Below are 26347 nucleotides of genomic sequence, written 5' to 3'. Positions count from 1 at the left end.
CTGAGCAGCAAATTGAAGCTTGGACAAAAGGGAAGAGAAAAGATCCTTTGAGGATCTTTTAGGAGAGAGGAACCCGAAAAGATTAATGGGAGAGGGGGGAAAAAAAGTAGAGAAACATTTTTAAAAAAATGAAGCATTGCTTCTTCCAGTCATTTTGTAAATGTTCTGAGTCACCATTGTCCCTCTGTTCTTTACTCCCTTTATAATCTTTAGTTTGACTGTTTTCTGTCCAGTTTGCATCAGGATATCAAAAATTCTTAGTACACAAAAAAAGATATTTGATGAACCATGAAGTAAGTGGAAACCCAACATCTGAAGGGTGGGAAACTGCTCATACAATCCACTAGATGGTACAAAGCTTAAAGTCTTGACCAATTTCAGGGAAAAAAAAGAATTCTTACTGGTTCCATCTCAGGGAACTGGGTTTCAAATTTGACCCATGTGATAACTATAGTTTCAATGGATAATATTTGGAGCAATTCATTTTCTGATGGAGATTTGCAGTACTCCTTTACTTAGCAATCTTATTTTGATTGCAAAGATGCCTCAATGGGAAAGGCCAGGTGAAGCCACATTGAGGGTGGAGGGGGAATTATGCATCAAATGTTTGAATTTGAAGATGGGAAACATAAGTTTTCAAATGAGGCTGCACAGGTGGAGGTTATCCAGCCCATTGTGCCTGTGCCAGCTCTTTTGGAAGAACCTTCTCTTTCCCCTAATTTCTACTTCAGGAGCAAGTTATATTAAATTAATTTGCCACCTTATGAGGCAGTGCATTTCATTGCTATCCCACACATTTTTTTTCTTCACCTTGTTCTTCAGTCCATAACTTGTCTACTGGTTACTGTATACTCTGCCACCAGGAACAGTTTCTCTTGTTCCATCAACACCATTGGTGATTTAAAAAAAAGGTGCAATGTATGGTTATAAAGGGTTTTTAATTATATCTCTGCTTTGCCATAAATGACCCATCTGCTTTAATATCCTGCTTGCCATCACTGCCTCCATTTTGGCTCTGCTAAAACAAATGGATATTGTTACAGTATTTCTAGGAACCTGAGCAGTCTCCATTCTTTCATCCCTTTTTTTATGTGAAGTCAAGCAATGCTGTTTCCTAATTTGCAAACCTCTTATCTTGTCCTTGTGCACATCTACATCAATTCCCTACAACTCACCACTACACCAACCAAAGACTTGCTTTCAAAATTCTCATACTTGTTTTCCCATCATTCTTAGATGTCAACTCTGTTCCCCAGTTTTTGGTTCGGTACTCCTCCCATTCTCATATCAGTGTTTTTGTCACATCACCTTTCCAGCTGTGCTTCATGGACCTTAAAATGTCCAGCTTATTGCCTCTCATTTTTTTTATTTTGAAGATGAACTCTTAAAATTTATTCTTTACCATCTGCTCTAATATTACCTCAGGGCTCAATGTCAGATTTCTTGTCCTCTGTGAGGTCTCTTCATACTTTTGCGTTAAATGTCTTTCATTTTTGTACTAGTATATCTGTGTGACCAATAATTCACTCTAATCCAGGTATGACTAATCAGAAAATTATGATTAAGATAGGTGTGCTTTAATACAAATAATTTTATGAAATATTTTTTTATTTTTCAAACAAGTGTGGATTTGTAGGTACATAGATCATTTGCTTTTTGTTTTAAAGGTGGCATAGGAGCCCTCTGGTGGGATCCTCTCCAGCGATTACTGTTTTCTGGAGCATCTGACCATAGTATTATTATGTGGGACATTGGTGGGAGAAAAGGCAGGACTTTACTACTTCAAGGTCACCAGTAAGTGATGAACTATATTTATTTAAATGTCATATCCTTGTAATGTTATAGAAAACTGATTACCATAAAATTCTTTAGCTCCTGTGGCCTTAGCTGATTTGCATTTTTGTTTATAGCAGTGGTTTTCAAACTGCCCTCCAAACTCACTTTCCACCTTCAGCAATCCCTATGCCTTAAGGTGGTATGTGAGTGAAAAGAAAAAAGGTTTGAAAACCACTGTTTTAACCATTCCTAATTGACTCGTTATGTGCAGTTTCACAACTCCAAAGGAAATGGGCCAATGACCATTTTTCTCAGGCAAAATGTTTTAATCATAATTGAGTCTAGAGTAAGCCATACCTTACCAATCACGGCACTTATGGCATAGGGATGGCTTAAGGTGGAATGTGAATTTAGGGTGGCAGTTTGAAACCACCAGTTTTATCTGTTTTAAGATATTCCATTGAAAAGATTGGAGAATCTGTCTGAGCAGTAAAATACATACAAAGGAAGTAGTGGTGTATTTTCATCTGATATGTAATCATTATTTAAATTATGTTAAATGTTCACGCACATAGTGTTAGTATTGCAAAATACTTTTTCCTTTCCTGGACAAATGGCTGATTCCAGGTCTGGTGGGCATGGTCAGTTTATGCGCTTGTAGATGATATCATCCACGAGGACATATCCTTGAACTTGTTTCCTACAAGAGTGGCAGAAATGGAGTCTGTTAGGGATTTAAGTTGAGGTAAATAATGTGGCAGGGCTACAGCGACAAAGTGGGAATGAGACTGAAATGGATTGCTGTGTGGAAAGTTGGCATAGACTTGATGAGCCAAATATCTCCTGTACCCTAATAACAATGTCATGGCACTTCAGTGTGTTGAATGACAGCCCCTTTTTTACCCCCTTTCCAGTTGACATAGATATTATGGAGATGACTTGATGGAAAAGTGAGGGAAACAGAATTAAATAGCCGCTGAACACTTGCTGAAACCTAATTACTCTTGTAAATTGATTGCCAACCTTGGAGAATATAGTCTGGTTGTAGGAATCTTTTTATACCATTGAAAGTAAATCAAGGACTATTTTTTTTTAAATATTGGGAGAAACATTTTGAAGAAATGAAAATGATTCCTGACAAATGCTGGCTTTGGTTCATTGTTTTTGCACTAATTGCAAATTTCAGATAATTAACAGTAGTTGTTCTCATAGGTTTTTGTGGCATATATTTTGGCAGGAAGAGTCTATTTTTAACCTCTTTCTGATTTATTCACAGTGACAAGGTGCAATCTCTGTGCTACTTGCAGCTAACACGGCAGCTGATTTCCTGTGCAGCTGATGGGGGAATTGTAGTTTGGAACATGGAGGTCCAAAGAGAAGAGGTAATGAGCTTCACTTTTTTTTCAGGCAGAAACATGGAAATCTATAAAATATCCTACTGCAACTGGTCAAAGTCTGTAAGTTAAAGGGAGATTCACAAATAATTAAATGTAACCAGAATGAGTTGTCACCAAAGTTGCTTAATATCCCTGACGGGTCCCCTGTCATATTCTATATTTGTAATTAACGTCTATGTCTCAAACTGCTATTGATGGTTCGTTTCTATTGTCATTGTATCTTTCTTACTTTTATTGTTTAGCCAGACCTATCCATATCACGAGCTTATTTGATACCTACTCATGGATATTTGGTGACGTGATTGTATATCCGCAATAAATCTATTTCCTGGATCTGAAATCACAATAGTTGGCTATAATAATTTTGGAATAATAGACAGTTGCAATATTTATTTCCAACTTTGATAATAAGGACCAATAATATCTCATGTGCCAATCATAATATTTAATCAAATCATGCACTTCTGCACATTAGTTGGAGCTATGGAATACAAAACAGATGTTTGTTCTACTGAGAGGAAATGGCATAAAAATAAATTGTTCAGGTTGTGCTGACTGATAGAAACCTTCTCAAAAATGATACCTTCCCTAACTTGCACCCATAACCCTCTTTTTTTTCATGTATCCATGTGCCTGTCTCAGAGACTTTTAAAAGCCCCTATTGTGCCAGCCTTCACCACAACCCCGGAAATGCATACTCCTGTCTATTCCCCTAAACTTTCCTCCCTCACTTTGTACAGATGTCCTCTGATGTTTGCTACTTTCATACCAGGAAAAAAGTGCTTGCTGTCCACCCTATCTATGCCTCTCACAATCTAGTAGATTTCTATTAAGGCATCTCTCATTCTTTTTTGCTCCAAAGAGAAACCCTTAGCTCTGTTAACTTTGCCTCACAAGGCACGTTCTCCAATCCAGACATCATCATAGTAAATCTCCTCTACCCCTGTCCATAGCTTCCACATACTTCCTGTAATGAAGCAACAAAAACTGAGCATAATATTCCAAGTATGGTCTAACTGGAATTTTATAGAGCTGCAACATTACCTCCTGAACTTGATCTCCAGACTAATGAAAGCCAGCATACCATAAGCCTTCTTAACTACCCTATCAATCTGCACGGCAACCTTCAGGGAGCAATGGATTTGAACCCCAAGCTACCTCTTCTTCCACACTGTTAAGAATCCTGCCAATAAACATGTACTCTGCTTTCATTTGACCTTCTAAAATGCATCACTTCATTTCTAAATTGAACTCTATCTGTCACTTTTCCATCCAATTCTGCATCCTGTCTACTACCTGTCAATGAAAACTTTCTACACTGTCCACAACACCTCCATCCTTCGTGTCTGAGCCATCCCTCAACTTCTTCATCTAGGTCATTGATAAAAATCACAAAGACCAAGGGTCCCAGAACAGATCCCTGTGGATCTGCACTAGTCACTAGCAGAGTATGTTCCATTGACTATTACCCTCTGCTTTCTGCCGGCTAGCCAATTCTGAACCACACAGCCATAGTTCCAATGGAATCCACTGTCTCATGACTTTCTGAATAAGTCTTCCATGGGAGGCTTTGCCAAATGCCTTACTAAAATCCATATACATCACATCTACCATTCTGTCTACATAAATTTATTTTGTTACTTCCTCAAAAATCTCATCTAGGCTCATTAGGTATGACCTGTAAAGCTATGCTGCCTATCCCTGAGAAGACTATAAATGCTTATAAATCCTATCCCTAAGAATCCTCTGCAATAGTTTGCCCACCATTAACACAAGACTTGCGGGTCTATAATTTCCAGGATTCTCTGTATTACATGTTTTAAACAAGGGGACAACATTTTCCATTCTCCAATCCTCTGGTATCTCCCCTGTGGCTAGCGAGGACACTAAGATCATTGCTAAAGCCCCAGCAATCTGTTCCCGGCTTCTTGTAGTATCCTGGAGTATATCCATAGACTTAACAATCCTAAAGTTTTTGAGAAGATCCAGCACTTCACATTGACCCTCACTCTGGTGAAGACTGATGCAAAGTATTTATTAAGGACCTCCTTTGCCTCCAAGCACATGTTACCTCCAATATCCTTGAAGGCCATATGGATAGAATGCTTTAGGGCTTTCCTTGATCCTTGTTGCCAAGGTCTTCTCATATCCCCTTCTAGCTTTCGTCCATGTTCTTTCTAGGCTTCTGTATAATTCTCATGAGTCCTTCCTGTATTTTGGTTTCTAAACCTTCTAGATGCTTTCTTTTTCCTCTTAACGATCTGTCTCACTTCTTTTTGTCAACCGTGATTCCCTTGTCCTACCATCTTTTCTCGGGTTCAGTGAGACACACCTATCCAGAACCCAACACAAGTTGTCCCTAAACATCATCCAAAATTACTTCTGTGTTTTTCCCCAAGAATATCTGTTCCCAAGCCTGTTCTCGTATGCTCTCGCTCCAACTTCTGTTCACTGGAAATAACTTTTCATAGCGTTATTCACCATATTTAGTGTCTGATTATATAGAAATTGTATTTTTGTTTAAAGATTATCATACATGTACTATGTCACCTACATAGCAAGTTTGTCAATGCATAGCTAGAAAGGGAAGATGATGCTTGGCAAACATCTGGCCTTTCTAGTGGGCACTAAAAATAAAGCTGCCATTGAAATGTTTGTTCAATTGAATGTTCTTGGTTCACCTTAACAGTACTCCTTTCTCCCTCCATGTCCTCACTGATTCCATACTAATTTTTCCTTCATCAACCCATCAACTTCTTTGTTAACCATTGCTCTTTTAATCATTGATTCTAACAGTGCACACCATTGTCTTGCTCTTCCTGGCAAGGTAAATGTTTTTTAATCAACAAATTTTAGTTCTAACCTTTTCAATCACTAAATTGAAACCCTTGTTATCTATTTTGCCTATAATCACCCTCATTTTCACAATCTATTAAAGTTTCTTTGCATTATTGTTTATCATTGCATCTGAGTGAATCTTCACCTCTCCTTAGTAAACAGGATATTGAATTCCTATATAATCAAGCTGAATGTTTACAATGGAACTGGAAAAGAAATTGATTAAACTAATATTGAACAATGATGAGGTGTTGTCTGAATGCAGAGTTTTTAAAGTAATTTGTTTGCTGTTTTGATATTCACATCATGCACTGTATACTGTTTTTTAAACAGTCAGAGTAAAATAGAAGTGGAACCCTGGAGAAATAGAATCTTACGATTTGCATAAATCTTGAAGGAAAAGATTGTTAAAAATTTCTGGAAACACTTGTTATGTTGGTAGAGAAAGAAAGTTGTCATTCGTGGGTGGGTGAAAGGGGCCGCCCCTCATATTGAGATGGAGTATGGAATCAAGCGGTTCTGTTAACACTTAACTGGTTGGAATCATTCCTTGTACAATAATTGATGGGAAGTGGAGGAATAAAATTAAAATAAGCACAATATGTCATCATACAAAATGCTAAAAATCCACTCTTAAATAGATGTACAGGTTCAAAAATATTAATGAAAAGCAGCTGATTAATATACTGTGGTCAAAAATAAAAAAAAAATATTTTAATGCAATGTACTTTAATTATTGTAATAATAGGATCTCTTCACCAATAGTTTTATCCCAGTTGACATGACATAAACAAACAGTTGATATTACACTAACAGAAAAAATTCTTTGTTGCTTTATAGGCTCCACAATGGCAGGAAAGTGATTCTTGCCAAAATTGTAAACAGCCATTCTTCTGGAATCTCAAACAAATGTGGGACACAAAGAGTCTTGGTCTGCGACAGGTTGGTGCTGTCCTTTTCATAACATGGTTCAGTAGGTCATTTGTCCAATTGTCTAATGCCTGTGTCAGTGTGATTCAGATTCCATTTGTGGGCAGATCATGAACTCGTATGCCTGAAATTAGGATTGAATTGTGCTCTCTTTTTGGCACTAGGAAATCAATGACAATCTACACAAGAATAGTAATTCTGACCTATCCTTTAACACCCTGATGACAGCAGTTAATGATTAGCTGGCGGTGAGAATTTTTTTCTTGATACAACAAAATTAGCAAATAATATTGGATGCAAAGACAAGGACTGCTCAATACCATAAAGCATTATCTCCGATAAGAAATGTGACAGAAATACCCAATTAAAATGGATCTGATCAACCATGAGGAAAGTCTGTGGAAGAATGAGAAAGAAGTAACAACATTCAATATTCCCCACCAAAAAAAACCCACAAAATTAAATTGAACAAAGGAAAACAACCCCCACCCCCTTCTTAAAACTGAACTAGAAAGGGCATTGAGAAACAGGAACATAGCCATCCAACTCTAATAGATTCCAGACATGTGTCTCATCTGTTGAAAAGTTGTTCCAAGAGTTATGACTGTGTCTGGCAACTACACCCAGGCCCCATGATTCAAAGTCCATATACTCTAAGGAACTCGCAGGCACTTTCCAACGTGTTTCAGACACAGACATTAATCTCCACAGAGAAATCAAAACTCACAAGTCTGGACAATTTTGGTTAAAATTCAGCCCCATCATCAATTTAATTAAATGCATGGTGGCTATGGTGCTGGGGAAGATCATTCTTGCACAGCTATAGGGAAAAATGCATTTGACAAAAGACTGAGATAATTGAATTCTCAACCCTACATCCAAAAAAAAGTCAATAAAAACAAAAAAAAAACTACAAAACATCCACATATGTTTGGAAACATGAAGGTGGGAGCCAAGTAAATCTCATAAGTAGAGCAATAGGGCTTCCAATCCAAAAGAGCTGTAAAATTGTTTTTCGATTGAATTTAGAAAGTTGGACAATTTTTTAAGAAAAAGCACAAATCTTCAAATTATGCAGGTTGAACAAAGGAAGCCAATAGAGATGCACTGATACTCTAAACTAGGAATTGCTTCCAATCTCACACACTGGCTCAAAACAAGTACCTTTGAAAAGAAAATCTGGTAGATCTGACCCCCCCCCCAGCCATCCCCAAGGAAGGAAGAATTCAGGACAACTAACAGTGGTTCTAGCATGTTGAATATTTAAAGAAAGGCTGCTGCATGCATCTTGTAAAAGCACAAAATTCTGGAGAAGCTCAGCAGGTCAAATAATGTCCTTTATGTAGCAAAGGCAAAGATACAGAACTGGCATTTTGGGCTTGAGCCCTTCATTAAAGTGTGAGAAAAGTGCCAGCAAGCATCCGATCAAAAAGGTGGGGGGGCGGTGGGAAGGCAGGAGATGATAGGTGGAGAAAGGAAGGAGGGGGAGGGGTGAAATGGTAGGACTGTGTGGGTGAAAGAACTGGAAGGACAGGAAAGGGGGAGGGGAAAGAAATAGTTGGAGGGTGCCCAGCTGGAAAATAAGGGGTTGATCCTCCAAACTGAGGGTGGTCAGGGTGGGACAATGCATCGGGCCATGGACAGACATGCAAGTGCAGGATTGTGACCCAGAAATGAAATGGTGGGCCACTGGGAGGTCGCTGTGGTTGCAAACAGAGAGGAGGTGCTAATCGAAGTGATCTCCCAGTCTGCAACAGTCTCTCCACTGTAGAGAATGCCACAAAGGGTGCCTTTGCTACATAAATGACCCTATTTGACCTGCTTAGCTTCTCCAACATTTTGTGTTTTTACTTCAACCACCGTATCTACAAATTTTGTGATTACTGCCGCATGTTCCAGTGATGAGCATAATGAGACTGAACCAGATTGAATAAGAACATTTTTCCTATAAAACATGGAAGAAATAAGTTGGGAGAGCTCTGAGACCCTTCAAGGTCTTTGTCAAAGTTTATGGGGGAAAAAAAGTATGGTCTTACCCAAAGGCTCTGTTTATTGAAAATCAATAGAAAGGATCAAAACCAATTCAAACTACTTACAGCATTGGACTCCTAAATCAATGAATTTTCATTTGATGAACAATCGCATCAAAACCAAATTACAGCAAGGTCCCATCTGCACAGTGCTTTGTTTTAATGGCATATGATCCACAGGTGAGAATGAAAAGGAACCTGGATGATCTGAGCTAGAGCCACAAAGTCAACAAAATTCAGTTTTTGGGTCTGAAGTTTTGAGATCTTGCCCCACAAAAGACTTATTAGAGTTTGTTTCTAGCTAAACCATAAAGAATGTTTTGAATAAATTCTGAGAAGCAATGGTCCTAGAGGTCAGCTTGCAAATCATTAGCCCAGATTGTAAATTAGAACATTGCTAGAAACCCTCAGTATTTACACTAACTCCTCAGGAGTGTAGACAGATAACATTTGGTAGACAGGGGAATTTTTTTTTAAATATAAAAAGTGAATTTTCTCCAGCTAACTGCAACTCAAGATTCAGATCTTTTATGTAGTTATACAGAACTTTAAGTTCCTTGACATTTCAAATTAATGTGACCAAGGCATCTGTACAACACTATTGGTAAAACTGAACACTAAAAGGCTTTGAAACTGAAGAAATTGTTGATGAATCTGAAGAACTCTCATTAGTCTTACACAGACTCCAGATGAAATTCATCCTTTGTTTGTAGAATGTTTGTATTGTGCATAGGAATTGGAGTGAAATGTTAGCATTTAGTTCATATCTTTTCATTGTACTGTTTAGCATCACTGCAGAAAATGTGGGAAAGCAATCTGTGGGAAATGCAGCACAAAACGTTCCACCTACCCGATGATGGGATTTGAGTTTCAGGTACGAGTCTGTGATGACTGCTTCAACACTGTCAAAGATGAAGAGTGAGTACATTTTAACTTCTGCCTTTTTAGACTATAATTGTGTCACTCAGGACTGAGAATGCTGTCCAAATCAATTTGAAATTTCAAGACGAGCACATTTTATTTAGAATAAATACCAGATAAACAATTTATAAAATGGGTTTGAATCCTGGTGATGTGTGGCTTGGTATATATCTTTGGATTCAGTACATTTTAAATGGAGGAAAAAGGATGCCATCATGTACATTTCTTTTAATGGAAAGCTAACATAGCTTTTTCTCTGAATCAGCAATCTGTGTTAAAATATTTTCCACAATCATTTTTTTTCCTGTTCTTGCCATCAAAATCTTTTCAAACACTGAAACTACTTTGTGAGTCAAGGAATGTTTTTCTGTGAAAGGTTGTTGCCAAAATGAACAAGTGTAAACTTTAATTCCCACTCCAATCTCTGCCTTTGCCTGTTATACTAGTCCAGCAAAGCCCAAGATAAGCTTGAGACACAGCTCCTCATCTTCCATCTTGGCATATTATTGTCCTCAGGATATGGCACTAAATTCAATCATTTCAGGTATCCAGCATTTCCACAATTGGTGACTTCTGATGAGATTTCGTCAACCCAATACGCTCTCTCTAATTCTAAAGGAAGCATCCTGACCAGCTGGAAATCTTTTACATTTGCTTTCATTGAATTGAGCAAATTCTTTTATATAAAAAATAATAATTTTTGAAGCCAAACCATAAAGAATGTTTTGAATAAATTCTGAGAAGCAATGGTCCTAGAGGTCAGCTTGCAAATCATTAGCCCAGATTGTAAATTAGAACATTGCTAGAAACCCTCAGTATTTACACTAACTCCTCAGGAGTGTAGACAGATAACATTTGGTTGGTTATGCTTGGACTGCAGAAAAGTATTTGTATGTTGTGACAGAATAAACAATCTAGCAGAAATGTAAAAGCAGATCGTGCCACAGTTCAATTAGATCATGTAAGACGTGTTGTAACACTAGTTACTTAGAAGTTGGTTTCATGGATTTATGAAATATGAACCATCAATTTTAGTTTTGAATGTTTTGACATTGTTTAATGGGGGAGCAGTTCCACATTTCTGAAACCATTTTACCTGAAGAAGTGCTTCCTGAGTTTCAAGTTTACAATTGTTCTGGACCAAATCAAGTAGTTTCTACCTATCTTTTGAAATCTGCTGAATTCATCATGTCTTTTGATATGTGTCTTAATTCAGTCTGCAATTCTAATTTCTTAATGACACAGCAAGTGGTATTTGGCCTAGGAACACAATACCTTCTGTCTTATTCCCTCGCTTCCTTGTGACTCTACAACTTGGCCTTTCCTGTAAATGGTAGAAAGCATGATGCAATGTGCAGTGAAATTGTGAGGAAGGACAGGGAATGAAGGAAGCATAGATAGTTGGAAGGATTGAAATTTGTTTACTTTAATGCAAGTAGTATTGGGAATAAGGGAGATGAACAGTGTGTGAATAAGTACATGGAATTGCAAAGTGTGGCCATTACAGAGACTTTGCTGATGTGGGTACCAGGGTTAGATGTTTCAAAAGGGATAGTGAGAAGGTAAAAGGTGAGGGGCAGAGCATAACTAATCATGGAGAGTCTAACAGCTGCAGAAAGGGAGGATGCTGTGGAGGGAGTGTCTACTGAGTTAGTGTGGGTGGAGATCAGAAACAGGAGGGGAGCAATCACTGCATTGGGGGTAGTCTGTGGGCCCCCAAATAGCCCTTAGGACACTGAAGAGTAGATACGTAGGCAGATTCTGGAATGGTGCAGAAATAACAGGGTTGTTGTTCTAGGAGACTTCAATTTCCCAAATATTGACAGGAACCTCCTTACTGCAAGAGGGATAGATGGGGTAGAATTTGTCAGGTATGTCCAAGAAGGATTCCTGATACATCATGTGGACCACTCAACTAGAGGAGAGGCTGTACTGGGTAATGAACTTAGGTGACAGACCTCTCGGTAGGGGAGTATTTCCGTGAAAGTGACCACAACTCCCTGACCTTTAGCCTTGCTATAGACAAGGATAGGAGTTGACAAAATAGTGAAAAAGTGTTTAATTGGAGAAAGAGTTAATTATGATGGGATTTGGGAGGAACTGGGTACAGTAAATTGGGAACAGATGTTCTTGTGGGGGGGGCGGGGGAGGGCAAGCACAGAAGTAATGTGGAAGATGTTTACGGACCACTTACATGGGGTTCTGGATAGGTTTGTCTCATTGAAACTGAAATGATGGTAAGGTAAGAGAACCATTAACAGTTAGTTAAGAAGACGGAGACAGAAGATTTAGGAAGCAAAAGATAGACAGGGCTCACATGAATTGTATGGTAGGGCAGGAATTAACTTACGGAGTTGAGAGAGCTAGAAATGGGCACAAGGCCTTAGCAAATGGGATTAAGGAAAACACTAAGGTGTTCTATGCATGAGTGAAGGTAGGGACTCAAAGATAAAGGAGGGAAGTAGTGGAACCTTTGGAGAGGATGCAGAGGAGATCTACCAGGATATTGCCTTGATTGGAGAATGATTCTTTTGAGACAAAGGAGGATAAGAGATGACTTCATTGAGGTCTACAAGATTATGAGAGGCCTAGATAGGGTGGATAGCCAGCCCGTTTTTACCGGTGTGACAGTAGCAAATATCAGAAGACATTTAAAGGTAAATGTTCCAATATTGTCATGTAATACTATGTTTAGAATGTAACATGCATGAAATTCTTTAACTTTGTCTACCTGTGTAAGTTGAGGGGAGGAATTGCCTGGGGTGGTGGTGGAGGATGGTACAATAGGGACATTTAAAAGACTCTTACAGACATAAGATGCAAGAAAAATAGAGGATTATGGGTGTGAAGTAGGGAAGGTTTAGATTGTTGACTAGGTTTATGTAGGTCAGCACAACATCATGGGGCAAAGGGCCTGTACTGTGCTGTAATGTTCTAAACAGTACAGACACCAAGTCATGATCCAACTAGCTCCTTTGATCTATGAGGTGGCAGGGTTGGCTGCTGCATGACTGTTTCACCAAAAATGTTTTGTTTGTTATGTTTACTGAGGCAACTTACTTTGAAAAGGACATGTGAAGCAAATGAGTCTTGCAGTGAGATTCTACTGTTAGAGGAATATTTTATTGCTGTGTTTGTTTGAAAAGTGCTGATATTAGCATTTTTAAAATTATTATTATAGTCTAACTTCTTTGGCAACATTTCATGAAGGCAAACATAATATTGTATATATGAACCTGGATGCTGCAAGAGGACTGATGGTAACCTGTGGACATGATCGCATTGTGAAGGTATTTTTTTTTTCCCCTCCGATTGGTTAGGCTTTGTTTGGCTTTCGAACTTTCAAGAATTTTAGGGCAATTTTGTACTCCTGTTCTGTGCATTATTTATAAAGTACAGTAGAGTGATTAGTCTGATGTAGTGATATCTCCATAAAGATCTGAAACATGTCATCAGGTGGGTTAGATTTACCAGTAAAAGGTCTTCTGTGTGTTAGACTTCCACCTACAATCTCAAATGAGATAATTGCCATTAAGTTACTGGAAAAGGATAATTGTGTGCATGAGACATGGCACTCAGGCTTCAGGAAGTAGGCAATCCAACCTTGTGCCAGTTAAGCCAATGCAATTTAAGGATTGGAAAATGAACAGCAAAACTGTAAAGAAAATTAGTGGGGGAATTGAAATACAGGTTGTACCTCTTTAATCTGGCAACTTTGGAACCTGGCCATTGTTGGACCACAGAAAATGCCAGAAAATAGAAATTAGTCCTGTAAATATATTAAAGATAGAATAAAGCTTAAAACAGGAAATAATACTGTGGGGAAGCATGGTTAGAGTAGCGGTTAGTGCAAATCCTTTACAGTCCCAGTGATTGGGACAGGGGTTCAAGTCCTGCGCTGTCTGTAAGGACTTGGTACTAACAGCAGCAGATTCAAACGTGCAGGACCATGGGAGTTGCTGGACCACAAAGTCTAGATAGGAGGTTCAACTTGTATCAACTTACAAAGCTTAGAGAAACTTCCCTTAACAGTTTTGAATACAGGATAGCAAGGTTCCACTGGTACAACTTTCAGCCTCAAAGAATTTGATAGGTGAGAATTAAAATTGTCATTAATAAACAGGTCTTTGGTTTGCATCTCTGTGCAAGTAGGCAAAATTAACAAAATTGGCTTAATTCTTGCTTTAAAGTTTAGAATGTGGCTAGAAGTGCAAAACAACCCTGAAAAAAGCATACATTGAAGGACAATGCTTCGGGTGAATTGAACAAATTCAATTTGTTTTATTACTTTGAACGTTCAGCATTTGGGGACTGAGTTTCTTGATTCAGTTTGACTTTCTGTGAATACTGAAATTCAGTGGTTTAACATAACAGAAAGTCATTGGAATCTCTGGAAGGACATACTCTGGCTCCTCATTCAATGCAGGGCAGGCAGGGAATGTGCTACACTGATGAAGTGTTGATGTGCTTCAAGGACTGGCTTTCTATGAAGGCTTTGTCCATTTTGTCCCTTTTGTGGATTAACTCTAATCTGCACACATTCACTACCTAAACCAAAAGATTATACTCACTATACTCCCTTTGCTCATCTAATCAGCAGAATTCCAAATATGCCAATATATTTTGTAGTTAGACTGGCCTGCAAAAAAATTGCTAGAGCCAAGAAAACCACTTATTATGCAAGAGGATTACATCACTAAATCTAACCTGTAAATTTCAGTAGATAATGCATTTTTAAAAATGTCTTTTCCTTCTTTCTCTCTCCTTCCCCCCACCCCCTGCCAAAAATAAAACTATTTCCTTCACCTTTTCTGTAGATCTGGGACATGACACCCATTATTGGCTGCAGCCTAGCAACTGGTTTTTCTTCCCGCTGACTTCCAATCTCCAATAATACACTTTTTGCCTGCCCAGCTCAAGAAGCCTAGTCTACTTCTACCAAGGAGAAGAGTGTGGTAACAGCCGATGGGAGGTTCTGGTGATAAACCTCTACTCTGTCAAAAGGTCTGGATATTCACTTTATAAAATATTGGGTCCAAAGCCATAAGCACACTCCACAAAACTCCACAGATAGAAATTGAAACCTATATTTCTGATTGAAGAATTGTAAAATAGTATTCTTGTTACATATGGTATATTCTATATTTATTCTGTGCAAAGCCTAACCCAATTTAAATGTCTAAAATGAATTAAAACTGTGGAAGATAATTTTAGACATGAAATGTATAATTAATCTTGGTCAGAATGCAATTTTGAAATTTTAAATTGGTGAGTCTAGGTCTGGTTACAGTACAATCATTTTCCATATCGATTTAGTACAAGACTATTCCTGCCCTGTGCAGTTTGTCACCAGGCATGAATAATCAGGAGGCACTTTAAAGGAAATTCAAGCTACAATTTTATATTAAGAGTAGAAATGTTTGGTTATACTGGGGGGTGGGGGGGGAAAGAAAAAAATCCAACCAGTTTTTTTCCCCCCCATGCTGATAAGTCAAGAGCACTGTCTCTCTTTCATGCTTACAAATTAAGGGCATTATTTTTTAACAGAAGTATGTAATTAATTAATATTGTAAGAATTCATTCTTTTCAATGTGCTGTAGCAGCTGGTTCCTTTAGCACTTTCATGAATTTTGAACTTTGTACGTTTTGCAGAGAAGATTTTGAAATTAAGAAACTTCCACCAAGCTTATTACCTCTTCAGCTATATTTGGCTTGTTAAGATTAAAGTAGCAGTCATGCTTATTTTCTAAAGATTCTACTTGATTTGGGTTATCTGGTTGGAATTTTGATAGCACCTGTGAGTTTCTTTTGTAATTTCAGATGTTTGTTATAACAGCCTCTTCAATCTGGCTCCACATGACTTATTTCTTCACTAAGTAATGTGTAGCGAACAGAAGAATGTGGACAAAGTATTTCCTTTTTTAAACTGATTCAATTTAAGTACTGGAGTGCTTCTGTTAATTGTCCCCAATCAACCAAGAACTTAATGTACACTTCAGGTTTTGAAGTATACATTTAAAATACAGTCAAACAACCTGCTACTATTTTCTAATTAATTTCAAAGAACAGAAGCTCAAAAGATGCAAATTAGCTAAAAATGCAAATACATTGTAATTAACTACACATGATAAGAGAAAGAACTGCACTAAAGTAGTTAAATTCTTGAAACTCACCTATAAATTTTTTAATGTTTGTAAAGGACAGCATCTGATCATTTAAATATGTGGACCTGACCTGCAAGTTTATCAGTGAATCGGTTAACATTCTACTCTATTGGATAATTTGTACTATACATAGATTTGAATATTTTCTTATTTTCAGTACAGATTCCATCTCCCATGTTTGCCAGCATCATAAACAAGATTATTGCCCAATGGTTGAAACACCTTCCTGACCTTTGCACAAGTGAAGTTGACAGATGACCAGAGAACACTGCTTAACACTGGCCACTAAAATTCAATTCTCCCTCTAAAATTTTTGTTTGGTCTTCCATTTCAAATAATATTGGGTGACAAAGAAAATGGGGAAATCGAATAGTTAATGATTTTGAGAGACTAGTTCTCTAGTCTTGTCAAAATTTGTATTCACTGCATACAGGGTGGGACTTGGAGCATGGATGAGACTTTTTGGTCTTGAGTAGTTTCCCATCTTCTCCCTTGCCAAAAAAATGCACTAACTTAATATTTAAAAGTTATCTTCCTAGGGAAGTTTGTTAGAAAACAATAGTAGTAGAAGCTACAAAATAATACAAGAACAAACAACAGTTCTTTGGGGGAAAAGTATATATTGACACCAAATACTGTAATTTGGATGCTTTAAGAAATTTGAAATAATGCTTATTCAACTTTAAGCAGCCTATTTTAATGGTCCACAAGCATTTTGATAATTAAATATTAAAAAGTCATTGCTCAATACTTTGTTGTTTTACATAGAAATTGCCCTTTGCTTATGCTATTGAACTTTGATTTTCTGCTGTTATACTGTACATCAAAATTGTAGATAAAATAAACTAACTTCTTAAACATGAATGTTATGGATTATTTTCTGTTCTGAATGGTACTTATTCAGATTTTACTCTGAATATATCATTTTTCTGTCTGAAGATATTTCTGACATCTTTAATTTGTGTTCTTTAAAATGTGGGTTTTCATACGAATTCAAATTATTTATAAACTGAGTTCCAGACAGGTTAGTTTTTAACATTGACTTAATGGTAGGGGTTTGGCACTGAGCCAGAGTTGACCATCAGCTTGGTTGGGATGGGATTTTAAGCCACATTTCAGAGGAAAGAGTTGAAAATGCTTACGAAAAGTTGGAATTATCTCAATTTATCAAAAACCATTCTGGGAGTCAACAAGCACATACTAAATATCAACTTGGAAAGTCAATAGTACAAAAGGTTAGATGGTTGGAATTTGTTAAATGTGCTCAGAAACGTTTCCTCAGCAATGCATCGAGGGTTTCTCGATGGGAGAGGCCAATGCTTCATCCATTCTTTGGAAATTGGAAAAGGAAAGTCAATGAAGTGTTTGTGGATGAGCCTTTGCTTTAAGTAGATATGGAGAGAAACTGAGCAGTACCACTTGTTAAAATTCAGAATTGGGACAAGGCCAACTCTGACTAAAACTAGCTCAGATTAATTTAGAACAGGTTGTTTGAAGGAAGAAGGATGTTATGAAAGTGGAATGTGTTTAAGTATTGACAAGATTCAGACACAAGCATTCCTATTAGAGTGAGGGGTCGGACCAGCAAGCACAGAGAAACATAGATGATGAGGGGCATTCAGGTTCTCGTCAAGAGCAAGATGGAGATATGGGACACATTTACAAGCAGCAAATGTATACCTGGAGAAATTTTAGCAAGCTAAAGGAAACAAGGCAGGCAAAATGGGAGTTCAATCTGGTGATAATATTAAGGATAATCCCATAGCATAAGTACATAAGCTTAGAAGGGTAGCTAGAGAAAAATGGGACCTTAGGAATGATGGTGGTGACCTCTGTGTGGAGCCACAGGAGAAAAGTAGAGAGAAAATTGCAGAGTTGCAGTTTATGACTTGCCATTATGTACGGGTAAGATGCCAGAAGTCTGGATAATGTGTCTATTCAAGAAAGGGAAAAACCTGAGAACTACAAGTCAGGGAGCCTAACATCTGTGGTTGGCAAGTTACTAGAGTGTCTTCTGTTGAAGAAGATATACACGCACTTAGATTGACAAGGACTGATGAGGGATAGTCAGCACCATTTTGTAAATGTGAGGTCATGTCTCAAATCTGAGTTATTTGAAGATGTGACCAAAAATGGTTGCTGAGGGCAGAGGTGCAGACATGTATGTGGATTTCAGCAAAGCATTTGACAAGCTTCTGGAAGATTAGATCACATAGGATTCAAAGAGAAATAGCAAAATGAATGGAGAATTGGCTTTGTGGAAGAAAGCAGATGATGAAAGGTTTATCAGTCTGGAAGCCTGTGACTATTGGTGTGTCATAGGGTTTGGTACTGGGCTCATTGTTGTTGTCATCTATATCAGTTGAAGATGCATATGACATGATTAGCAAGTTTGTGGATGATACCAAAGTGTAATCAAAATCTTGGAGGATGAGAAGTCATTCATTGTGGAGGTAGAGGGCAGTGAAAATAACCTTGCAAACATGCTTTTTAGGTGGCCAGTGAAGAATGAGACTAAAAATGAAATTCAAACTACTTTGAACAAGTTAAGAAATTTCAAAGAGAAGGATGTGTATATAGTGAAGACAGTTGCCAAAGATTATAGCAGGATCTTGATCAGGTGGGAAAAGGAATGGTTGATGGAATTTAATACAGGGAAATACAAGATATTGTATTTTGGGAAGTCTCACATGGGTAGAACCTGTGAATGGTAGGTGATAAGTTGTATGCTTGAATTCTGCATTTTGTGTATAATGGATACTTGATTGTTTAAATAGAAATGCGACTGGCTGTTGTGTGGCTAAGTAGTTTAAACTGTTGATTAAGATAAACCATAGTCTAAGACCTGGAACCACGGTGTTCTGTTTCTACAGAAGGTTCTACATTTTAAGAATGAAAATAACTATCTATAGTAGTGTTATTGTGATATTGTAAAAGGATGCACACATTGACTTTAAAAAGGTTATTTAGAGGTAAAGCAAACATGGTCATGAAGGTTTAAAAATGACTTGTTGGTTGCAGGCTGAACTTCCAGGTTGATTTTCAGGACCCTTGGTATGATTGCTCCAAGTAATAATCTTAATTAACAGGATGTAGCAGAAATTGATGGTTCTGTCAAACAAAGCTGACACTGAACCAGAAAAACCACTCCTTATATGGAAGCAAAGTTCTAACAAGATAACAGAAGAATGCCTGTACAGGCTGATAAATACCTTGAGTGGGTGCTCCAGAGAACAGAGCATATGTGCTTATGCTCAGCATTGTAATCTGGCCACTCTGATCATGACCTAAGTTGATTAAAGGCAACTTGACTTGTTTCAGTTGTTTGGTATTGTTATTCCCCAACAGGAGAACTGACTTTACATAGGGATCTGGGGAGTATTATAGCAGAGAGAGATCTAGAAATGCAGATACATAATACCTTGAAAATGGAGTCACAGGTAGATTGGGTGGTCACCAAAGATTTATGGCACATTGGCCTTCATTTACAGCAGTGGTTTTAAAATTGCACCCCCCCCCCCCCCCCCACTCTCAACTTACATTCAACCGTAAGCAATCACTGTGCCATAAATGCTCTGTGATTAGTAAGGGATTGCTTCAGGTGGTATGTGAGTTGAAAGAAAAAAGTTTGAAAACCACTGTTTTAATTGTACCTAATTGACTCATTAAGTGCACAGTTTTATAACTCCAAAGGAAATGGGGCAATGACAGTTTTTATCAAGCAAAATATTTCAGTAACAATTAGGCCTAGAGCAGTGGTTCTCTACCTTCCCATCCCATTCACATACCATCTTAAGCAATCCCTTACTAATCATAGAGCACTATGGCGGAGGGATTACTTAAAGTGGAATGTGAATTTAGGGGGGCAGTTTGAAAACCACTGCGAGAGTTACTGAGAATTGTATGCCATCTTCCGAGTAGGCACCCTGCAGTCTGCTTAGATATGACCACACCACTATAGCTGCAACGTACTCTGACTCTCCATGATCCTGTTCATTCAACGCTCCAATTCCTTAATATTTTCAATCCTTAGACAACTTATCTTGATCGTTTAAAAAGCTGCACCATGCCTACTTCCAGTGGCTTCCAGATTCCAACCCAAAAAACATCTCCATTTCACCTCAAACCTATACTCTCTTGTTTTAGTATCCCTCTTGGGTCATCCTGCAACCTTCTCCACTCCAAGGAAAACAAAGCTAGATTATCCAATTTCTTCTTATAAATGTGTTCCAATCCAGGCAATGTCCTGGTGAACTTCCTCATACTCTGTGCCACAGCTAAGGAAGGAAAGCCTACCACATTCCTCCTTTACCATACTCTCTACCTGCATTGAATCTTTCCGGGAACTCTGGACTTCTAACGCAATGTTCTTCTGCTCATTCACACTTCCTGGAGCCCCACCATTATGAAACAAGGGGAGAGCAATACTAGGAAGTGGTTCTATCTGGGATTGAGATGCAAACTGAATGTGATTAATTAAAGTGTAATCAAAATCTTGGAGGATGAGAAGTTATTCATTGTGGACGTAGAGGGCAGTGAAAATAGCCATGAGAACACATGCTTTTTAGGTGGCCCATGAAGAATGAGACTGTAAAAATGAAATTCAAACTACTTCGAACAAGTTAAGAAACTTCTAGAGTGCAAAACAGTATGAAGTAGGATTTAGTGAAAAAAGCCATAGCGAAAGTATGATTATGTGGGCAAGAACAAGCTGCCTCATCCCCATCTAAATTTCTGCTTGGGGGGGGGGGGCACTAATCATTTTACCATTAGCTCAAGAATGGCACAACTCTCAAGTGGATGGTTTAGAGGGAGATGAAGAGAGGAATGATGCTTACTGAGCATGAGGCTGACTCCATTGTGCTGGGGGAAGTTGGAAAGAGGATTGGTAACATTCACCTGTTCAAGTTACTGCCCTTCAGTAGGCAGCAGCGTCAGGTGCACCGACTTTTAATGGACATCACAACAAGCATTCTCAATAGCAAGAATATAGATTAAAAACCAGCAGGAATCTTTCATGTAGTTAACATAATTTTGTTCCTTGGACTATTAAAAGGATGAATTTCTACTGTTTCCTTTGCCCCTTTCACAGTAAACTAGACCTTCTGGAGAATTTTCTACTTTCAGAGGCATCAGGTTTATATATTTATACTAACTAGTTACTTGGGCTATAATTACAGTTGTTTTCCACTTTTTCCACTCATTATTTCCATTCCACTGCTGGCTTTATTGCTAATTGATTTCACTGGAGGCATATACAATGTCTATTACATCCGCTATCCATTGTACATAACAGTGTGTTCCTCTCAAGAATGTTCCCTTGGAACACAGGTTAGATAATGACCTTTAAATCCTGAGAGTGAATGGAGTTTCCATGTTGGGTATCCAGGCATAGGCACATGAGCCAATACCTTGGTCTTGTGTGGCATAGTTCCATAGTCTCCAAGCAACTAATTTTAGGGATAATCTTTTGATCTGGGAATAACAGATGAGAAGTATAAAATTCTTATCTGATGCTTTTTCATGCCAATTTATTTGTTATACCATTGCAAATTTTACTTGACTATTTAACTAAGATAATATTCTAATACTGCAACCCAATAGATACATAACAGGGGAGTGCAAAGTCCATCGTGTATACACAAAGGAAGGATCCAGGAAAATAACATTGGTTAAGTGGGATTTGTATTGCCAACCAGATGATTTAGAGATAGAAATTAATTATGGATAATCCTGAAAGTAAAATGCTCTGCCAAAATTAACTCTTAGCAAAGGAAACTGTTGTCAGGTTAAATATGCAGCTTTTGGGAGTGTTGATGGTTGTAGAGGGTGACCTACCTCATGCCATTTTAAGTCCAAGTCATGGATTTTCAAGGCAGAGGATGAAAACTTGTACGAAACATGATTCTGTTATATCTGTGGATTAGTAAATAAAAATGGAATTGTGAGAAGAGACTTTCAATTTGGGACTCTTTTGTTGCAAATGAAATAACAACTTGTTATTGACATTATTCAAAGATCAGAAGACTATTCCTATTTTCTGAATGAAGAGCTTCCCTCTATGATGAACACAAGGACATGCGTCGGAAAAGAAATGAGATGGAACCCTCCACCTCTACATTGGAGAGATTGGACGCAAACTGGGAGATCATTTGGTTATGCATTTTCACTCTACTGCTGCAATAATAGACCTTCCATAGCCAACCATTTTAAATCCACTCACCATTCCCAGTCTGACATGTCCATCCATGGCCTCATGCACTGCCAAACCGAGGCTACCCACAAATTGGAGGAACAACACCTAATATGCTGTTTGGAGACTCTCCAAACAGTACATGGACCTCTAATTTCTGTTAAACCCTTCCTCTGAGTCTCTCCCTACCTATTCTTCTGCCTCATTTCACAGCTCCTTACTCCACCCTATCATAGAACCATACAGCTCAAAAACAGGCCCTTCTAGTCTGCCAAATTATTATTCTATCTAGTCCCACTGACCTGCACCCTGACCATGACCCTCCAATCCACGTACCCATCCAAAATCTTCTCAAATGTTAAAGTTTGAGCCTGCATTCACCACTTCAGCTGGCAACTCCTTCCACGCTCCCACCACTCTGTGTGAAGAAGTTTCCCCCTCATGCTCCCCCTAAACTTTTCCCCTTTCACTCTTGATCCATGTCTTCTGGTTTGTACCTCATCTACCCTCAGTGGAAAAAGCCTACCTACAGTTCCTCTGTCTATCCCCCTCATAATTTTAAATACCTATCAAATTTCCCCTCATCTATACTCCAGAGAATAAAGTCCTAATCTGTTTAACCTTTTCCTGTAACTCAGTTCCTGAAGTCTGGGCAACATCCTAGTAAATCGTCTCTGCACTGTTTAAATCTTTCTGATATCTTTCCTGTAGTTAGGTGACCAAGACTGCACAATATACTCCAAATTTGGCCTCATCAATGATTTGTACAATTTTATCATACCCTCTCATTTTATTTCTTCTTCTACCCTCCCACCAATATGTATCTACCCATGATCTCTTACCCATTGGCCTGTGCACTTCCCTGACCCTTCCTCCCTCCTCGCCTCTCCCCCTTCCAAACTTTTTATTCAGACACCTGCCAGATTTTGCTCATACCTTGACAGAGGACGCAGACCCAAAACGTTAGTTACCCTTTACTTACTATGGATGCTGCATGACCAGCTGAGTTTCCCCTGCACATTTAACATCGTGTATATACACTCTTTATTCTCAGTGGTTCTCAACCTTTTTCTTTCCATTTGCATACTTCTAAGTAATTCCTATGCCATAGGTACTCTGTGATTAGTAAAGGATTGCTTAAGGTGGATGTGGTTTGAAAGAAAAAGTTTGAAAACCACTGTTTTAATCATACCTAATTAACTTGTTATGTGCACGGATTGATAATGCCAAAGGAAATGGGCCAATGACAATTTCTCTCAAGCAAAATATTTCAGTAACAATTGGGTCGAGGCAATGATTCTCAAACTTCCTTTCCCTGTCACATACCACCTTAAGCAATCCCTTACTAATCACAGAGCACAGATGGCATAGGGATTACTTAAAGTGGTATGTGAGTAAAAAAATAAACTTTGATCCTTATTATGCTTTGACATTTAAAATGACTTCCTGGATGTAGTTTCTTCACCGAAGCAGGCAACTTATAAGGATATAAAAAAAGATATTGGAATTATATGATGAGAGACAAGACCACCCCCTCCCCTTCGATTTCTTTCCTCAGTGCACCATGCACACGATCTCCAATCCAAAAAATAAAGGAAATTGTAGCCAAAGAAGACAGTAAGAGAAGGAAATTAAGTTGTTGGAAAAAAACTTAACTGGGCACAGACTGCTAAATAATAAAGCAAAAAAAAACCCAAATTCTCTCATTATCATTAGATTGCTAAATAATAAAGCAAAAAAACCCCAAATTCTCTCATTATCACGATGGTCGATCTGACAGAGGAAGTTATTCACGTTAAACCAGTTTCTGATTTCTCAATTTTTAAATATTTTTTGAAAATGTTTATAAAAAAAATTATACAGTGTACAAGTTTTTAGAAGGGAGATATTGGCAACACTAATCTAAAGACGTAATAATACTGAACATTTTCAGATTGTATGCACTTAAAAACGCCATAGCCTAAAAGCAAATGACCGTTATGTACTTTTCAGGGTATTTGAGATGTAGAGTTTGTTCAGTCAACTGGATTAAAGTCAGGTTCTTGAATACCTGGAAGAAAAAAAAACAAAAAATTTGAAAGTCTCTGAACAACTAAGATCAACTCAAGCTTGTTTATTGCTTTACTGACATTAATGGAATGCTGTGCTGACATCAGGAAACCTGACTGGGCTGCTTCAGAATGGTCTCTATGTTATGCTGACACTTTTCCCAAAGTCAATAGAATGTGGTTAAACTCACATGAAGGGGTTGCTCTTGAATTTTGCTTCAAAGGTATAAAGAGATTGCAGATGCTGGAATCCGGTACAAAAAAACTCAGCAGGTCAATCTGCATCTGTAGAGGCAAAAAGTAAAAATTGACACTTTGGATCAAAACTCTGCATCAAAAAGAGAGGGGAAAGAGTAAAACAGTACAAGGGAATGAGAGGTGGGTTTTTCACATGAGAGAGATGTGAAAATCCAAATCTTCAACTTGTCCATCACCACCATCTAGGAACCCAAGCAGCTGTTCCAGGTAAAGCAGAGATTCACCTGCACCTTCTTTAACCTTGTTTATTATTTGGTGTTCGCAGTAGGCCCTCATTTTGGCATGTCTACACTTGATGATCGTTTTGCAGAGCACCTGCCAGTCTGTCGAGCTTCCAATTACAATTTTAACTCTGTCCATCTCTCACACTGACCTGTCCATCCTTGGCTTCCTTCCCCATTACTGCAAATAGGCCCAACACATTGGAAGAACAACATCTTACATTGCATTTGGTTAGTTTACATCCCAATGGTACAAAGACCAAATTTTCCAATTTCAGGTAACCATTATAGTCTGTGACTCATGCATGCATGTATACACTAGGTTTCTTCTTGCTTTGTTAGGCTATCCCAATCCCCTCCTTGGTTCAATCTATCCATCAAACCCTCCTCATCTGGTTCCATCTATCACCTACCCACCTCCCTCATACTGCTATATATACACCAATATTTCCTCTTCCCTATCAGCCAGGAAGCAGAGTCTTGACCCAAAACATTCACTGACACATTTTGCCTCACAGATGCTGCTCAACCTGCTGAATTCTTCCAGCATTGTTTTTTCCTGCATTTTGAGAATCATGTGCTGTGTGTTATGCACTGGAAGATCCTGCCAATTGAAGGCAGCCAGAGGAAAAGGAGCAAGGAGGCTCCCCTTCCAAACTAAATCTGGGGGGGGGGGGAGGGACATGAGATGAAGCCAGAGGAGCAAGAGGAGCCGAAGGAAAGTGGGCACCAGCAAAATGCCCCTGATCAAAATTCACAACTCATCTCTCAGTAGAGAAGACAGGCATTGGACATATGGGACATTCTAATAGGGAGGCTTTTTTGTAGAGACCCTGCAAAAATCACAGTACCCTGCCCAAACCATGAGATGTTTACAATGTAGTACAGAAAGAATTACGCTAGGAAGCTCAGAAGCAATAGAGTCCTGCTGTGGAGAACCATCTGCACTAACCGCAACACACGAATTGATGAGTTGCAGATCCATTTACTGAAATAACTTTCTGCAACATTCCTGTGCTCTAGTTTTACCAGCTGGCATATTCTAATGTGCAAAGGAGTGGTGGAATCTAGAGAGTGAGGATAGATTAAAATGTATATTTTTATGTAGCCTTTTCTGCACTGTCCAACCTTTGCTCTCCATCTGTGTCTGGGAGAATAAAGAGCATCGGCTCACTAGGGGAGTAGTATTATAGATTTTGTTAAAACATATTTAAGGTGATAGAATAAGAAAATTAAATAGTAATCATCAATAGATTGCCAATCAACAATATCCAAAGAGCAAGAGAAAAGATTGTTATGGCCTGTTATCAAGCTGAGTGTTCCCATGATAATGCTTCCACAGCATTGCTCCAATGAAAGCCAGGATATTCCTTCAGTGGTGTCCCCATTTCAACCCAGGTAAATGCTGGTTACTGGAGAATATTAGTTGAAGTGCTGGATAACAAAGCTTTCATCATCTTTCATGCAGAGTGACACCGGTCTTAAAGATCTCTGATCTCTACAGAAAAAAACTTTCCTCTTTGTATGTTCAGTCAAAAGTCGAGACCTTGGCAGCTGGTTAGCATTATGCC

General features: G+C 38.3%; 1 protein-coding gene and 1 long non-coding RNA gene across 7 annotated transcripts in view; one reads left to right on the top strand and one right to left on the bottom strand.

The window, feature by feature from the left end:
- Positions 1-16911, top strand: part of wdfy1 (WD repeat and FYVE domain containing 1) — a 48519-nt gene extending 31608 nt beyond the window's left edge. The window contains exons 7-12 of one of the 2 annotated variants that reach the window (XM_069896719.1): positions 1668-1794; positions 3053-3158; positions 6852-6953; positions 9759-9889; positions 13074-13182; positions 14710-16911. In XM_069896719.1, coding sequence (XP_069752820.1) covers positions 1668-1794; positions 3053-3158; positions 6852-6953; positions 9759-9889; positions 13074-13182; positions 14710-14769 — 635 coding nt within the window. In that variant the 3' untranslated portion in view covers positions 14770-16911. The remainder of the gene's footprint in view (positions 1-1667; positions 1795-3052; positions 3159-6851; positions 6954-9758; positions 9890-13073; positions 13183-14709) is intronic. The other variant, XM_069896720.1, reaches the window with a different exon arrangement.
- LOC138742401 (uncharacterized) overlaps positions 1-26347 on the bottom strand; it is a 55163-nt gene that overhangs the window by 19488 nt on the left and 9328 nt on the right. For 3 of the 5 annotated variants that reach the window (XR_011344138.1, XR_011344139.1, XR_011344140.1), the window contains 5 exons: positions 24489-24582; positions 24235-24299; positions 21895-21972; positions 9822-9873; positions 6724-7337 (listed from right to left, as the gene is read on the bottom strand). This is a non-coding gene — a long non-coding RNA (uncharacterized lncRNA). Of the gene's footprint in view, positions 1-6723; positions 7338-9821; positions 9874-21894; positions 21973-24234; positions 24300-24488; positions 24583-26347 lie in introns of those variants that run through there. The other 2 variants (XR_011344142.1, XR_011344141.1) reach the window with 1 other exon arrangement.

This window comes from Narcine bancroftii, chromosome 9, assembly GCF_036971445.1.
Source record: "Narcine bancroftii isolate sNarBan1 chromosome 9, sNarBan1.hap1, whole genome shotgun sequence".
NCBI classification, from domain to species: Eukaryota; Metazoa; Chordata; class Chondrichthyes; order Torpediniformes; family Narcinidae; genus Narcine; species Narcine bancroftii.
This window is presented reverse-complemented; position numbering and strand designations above follow the sequence as displayed.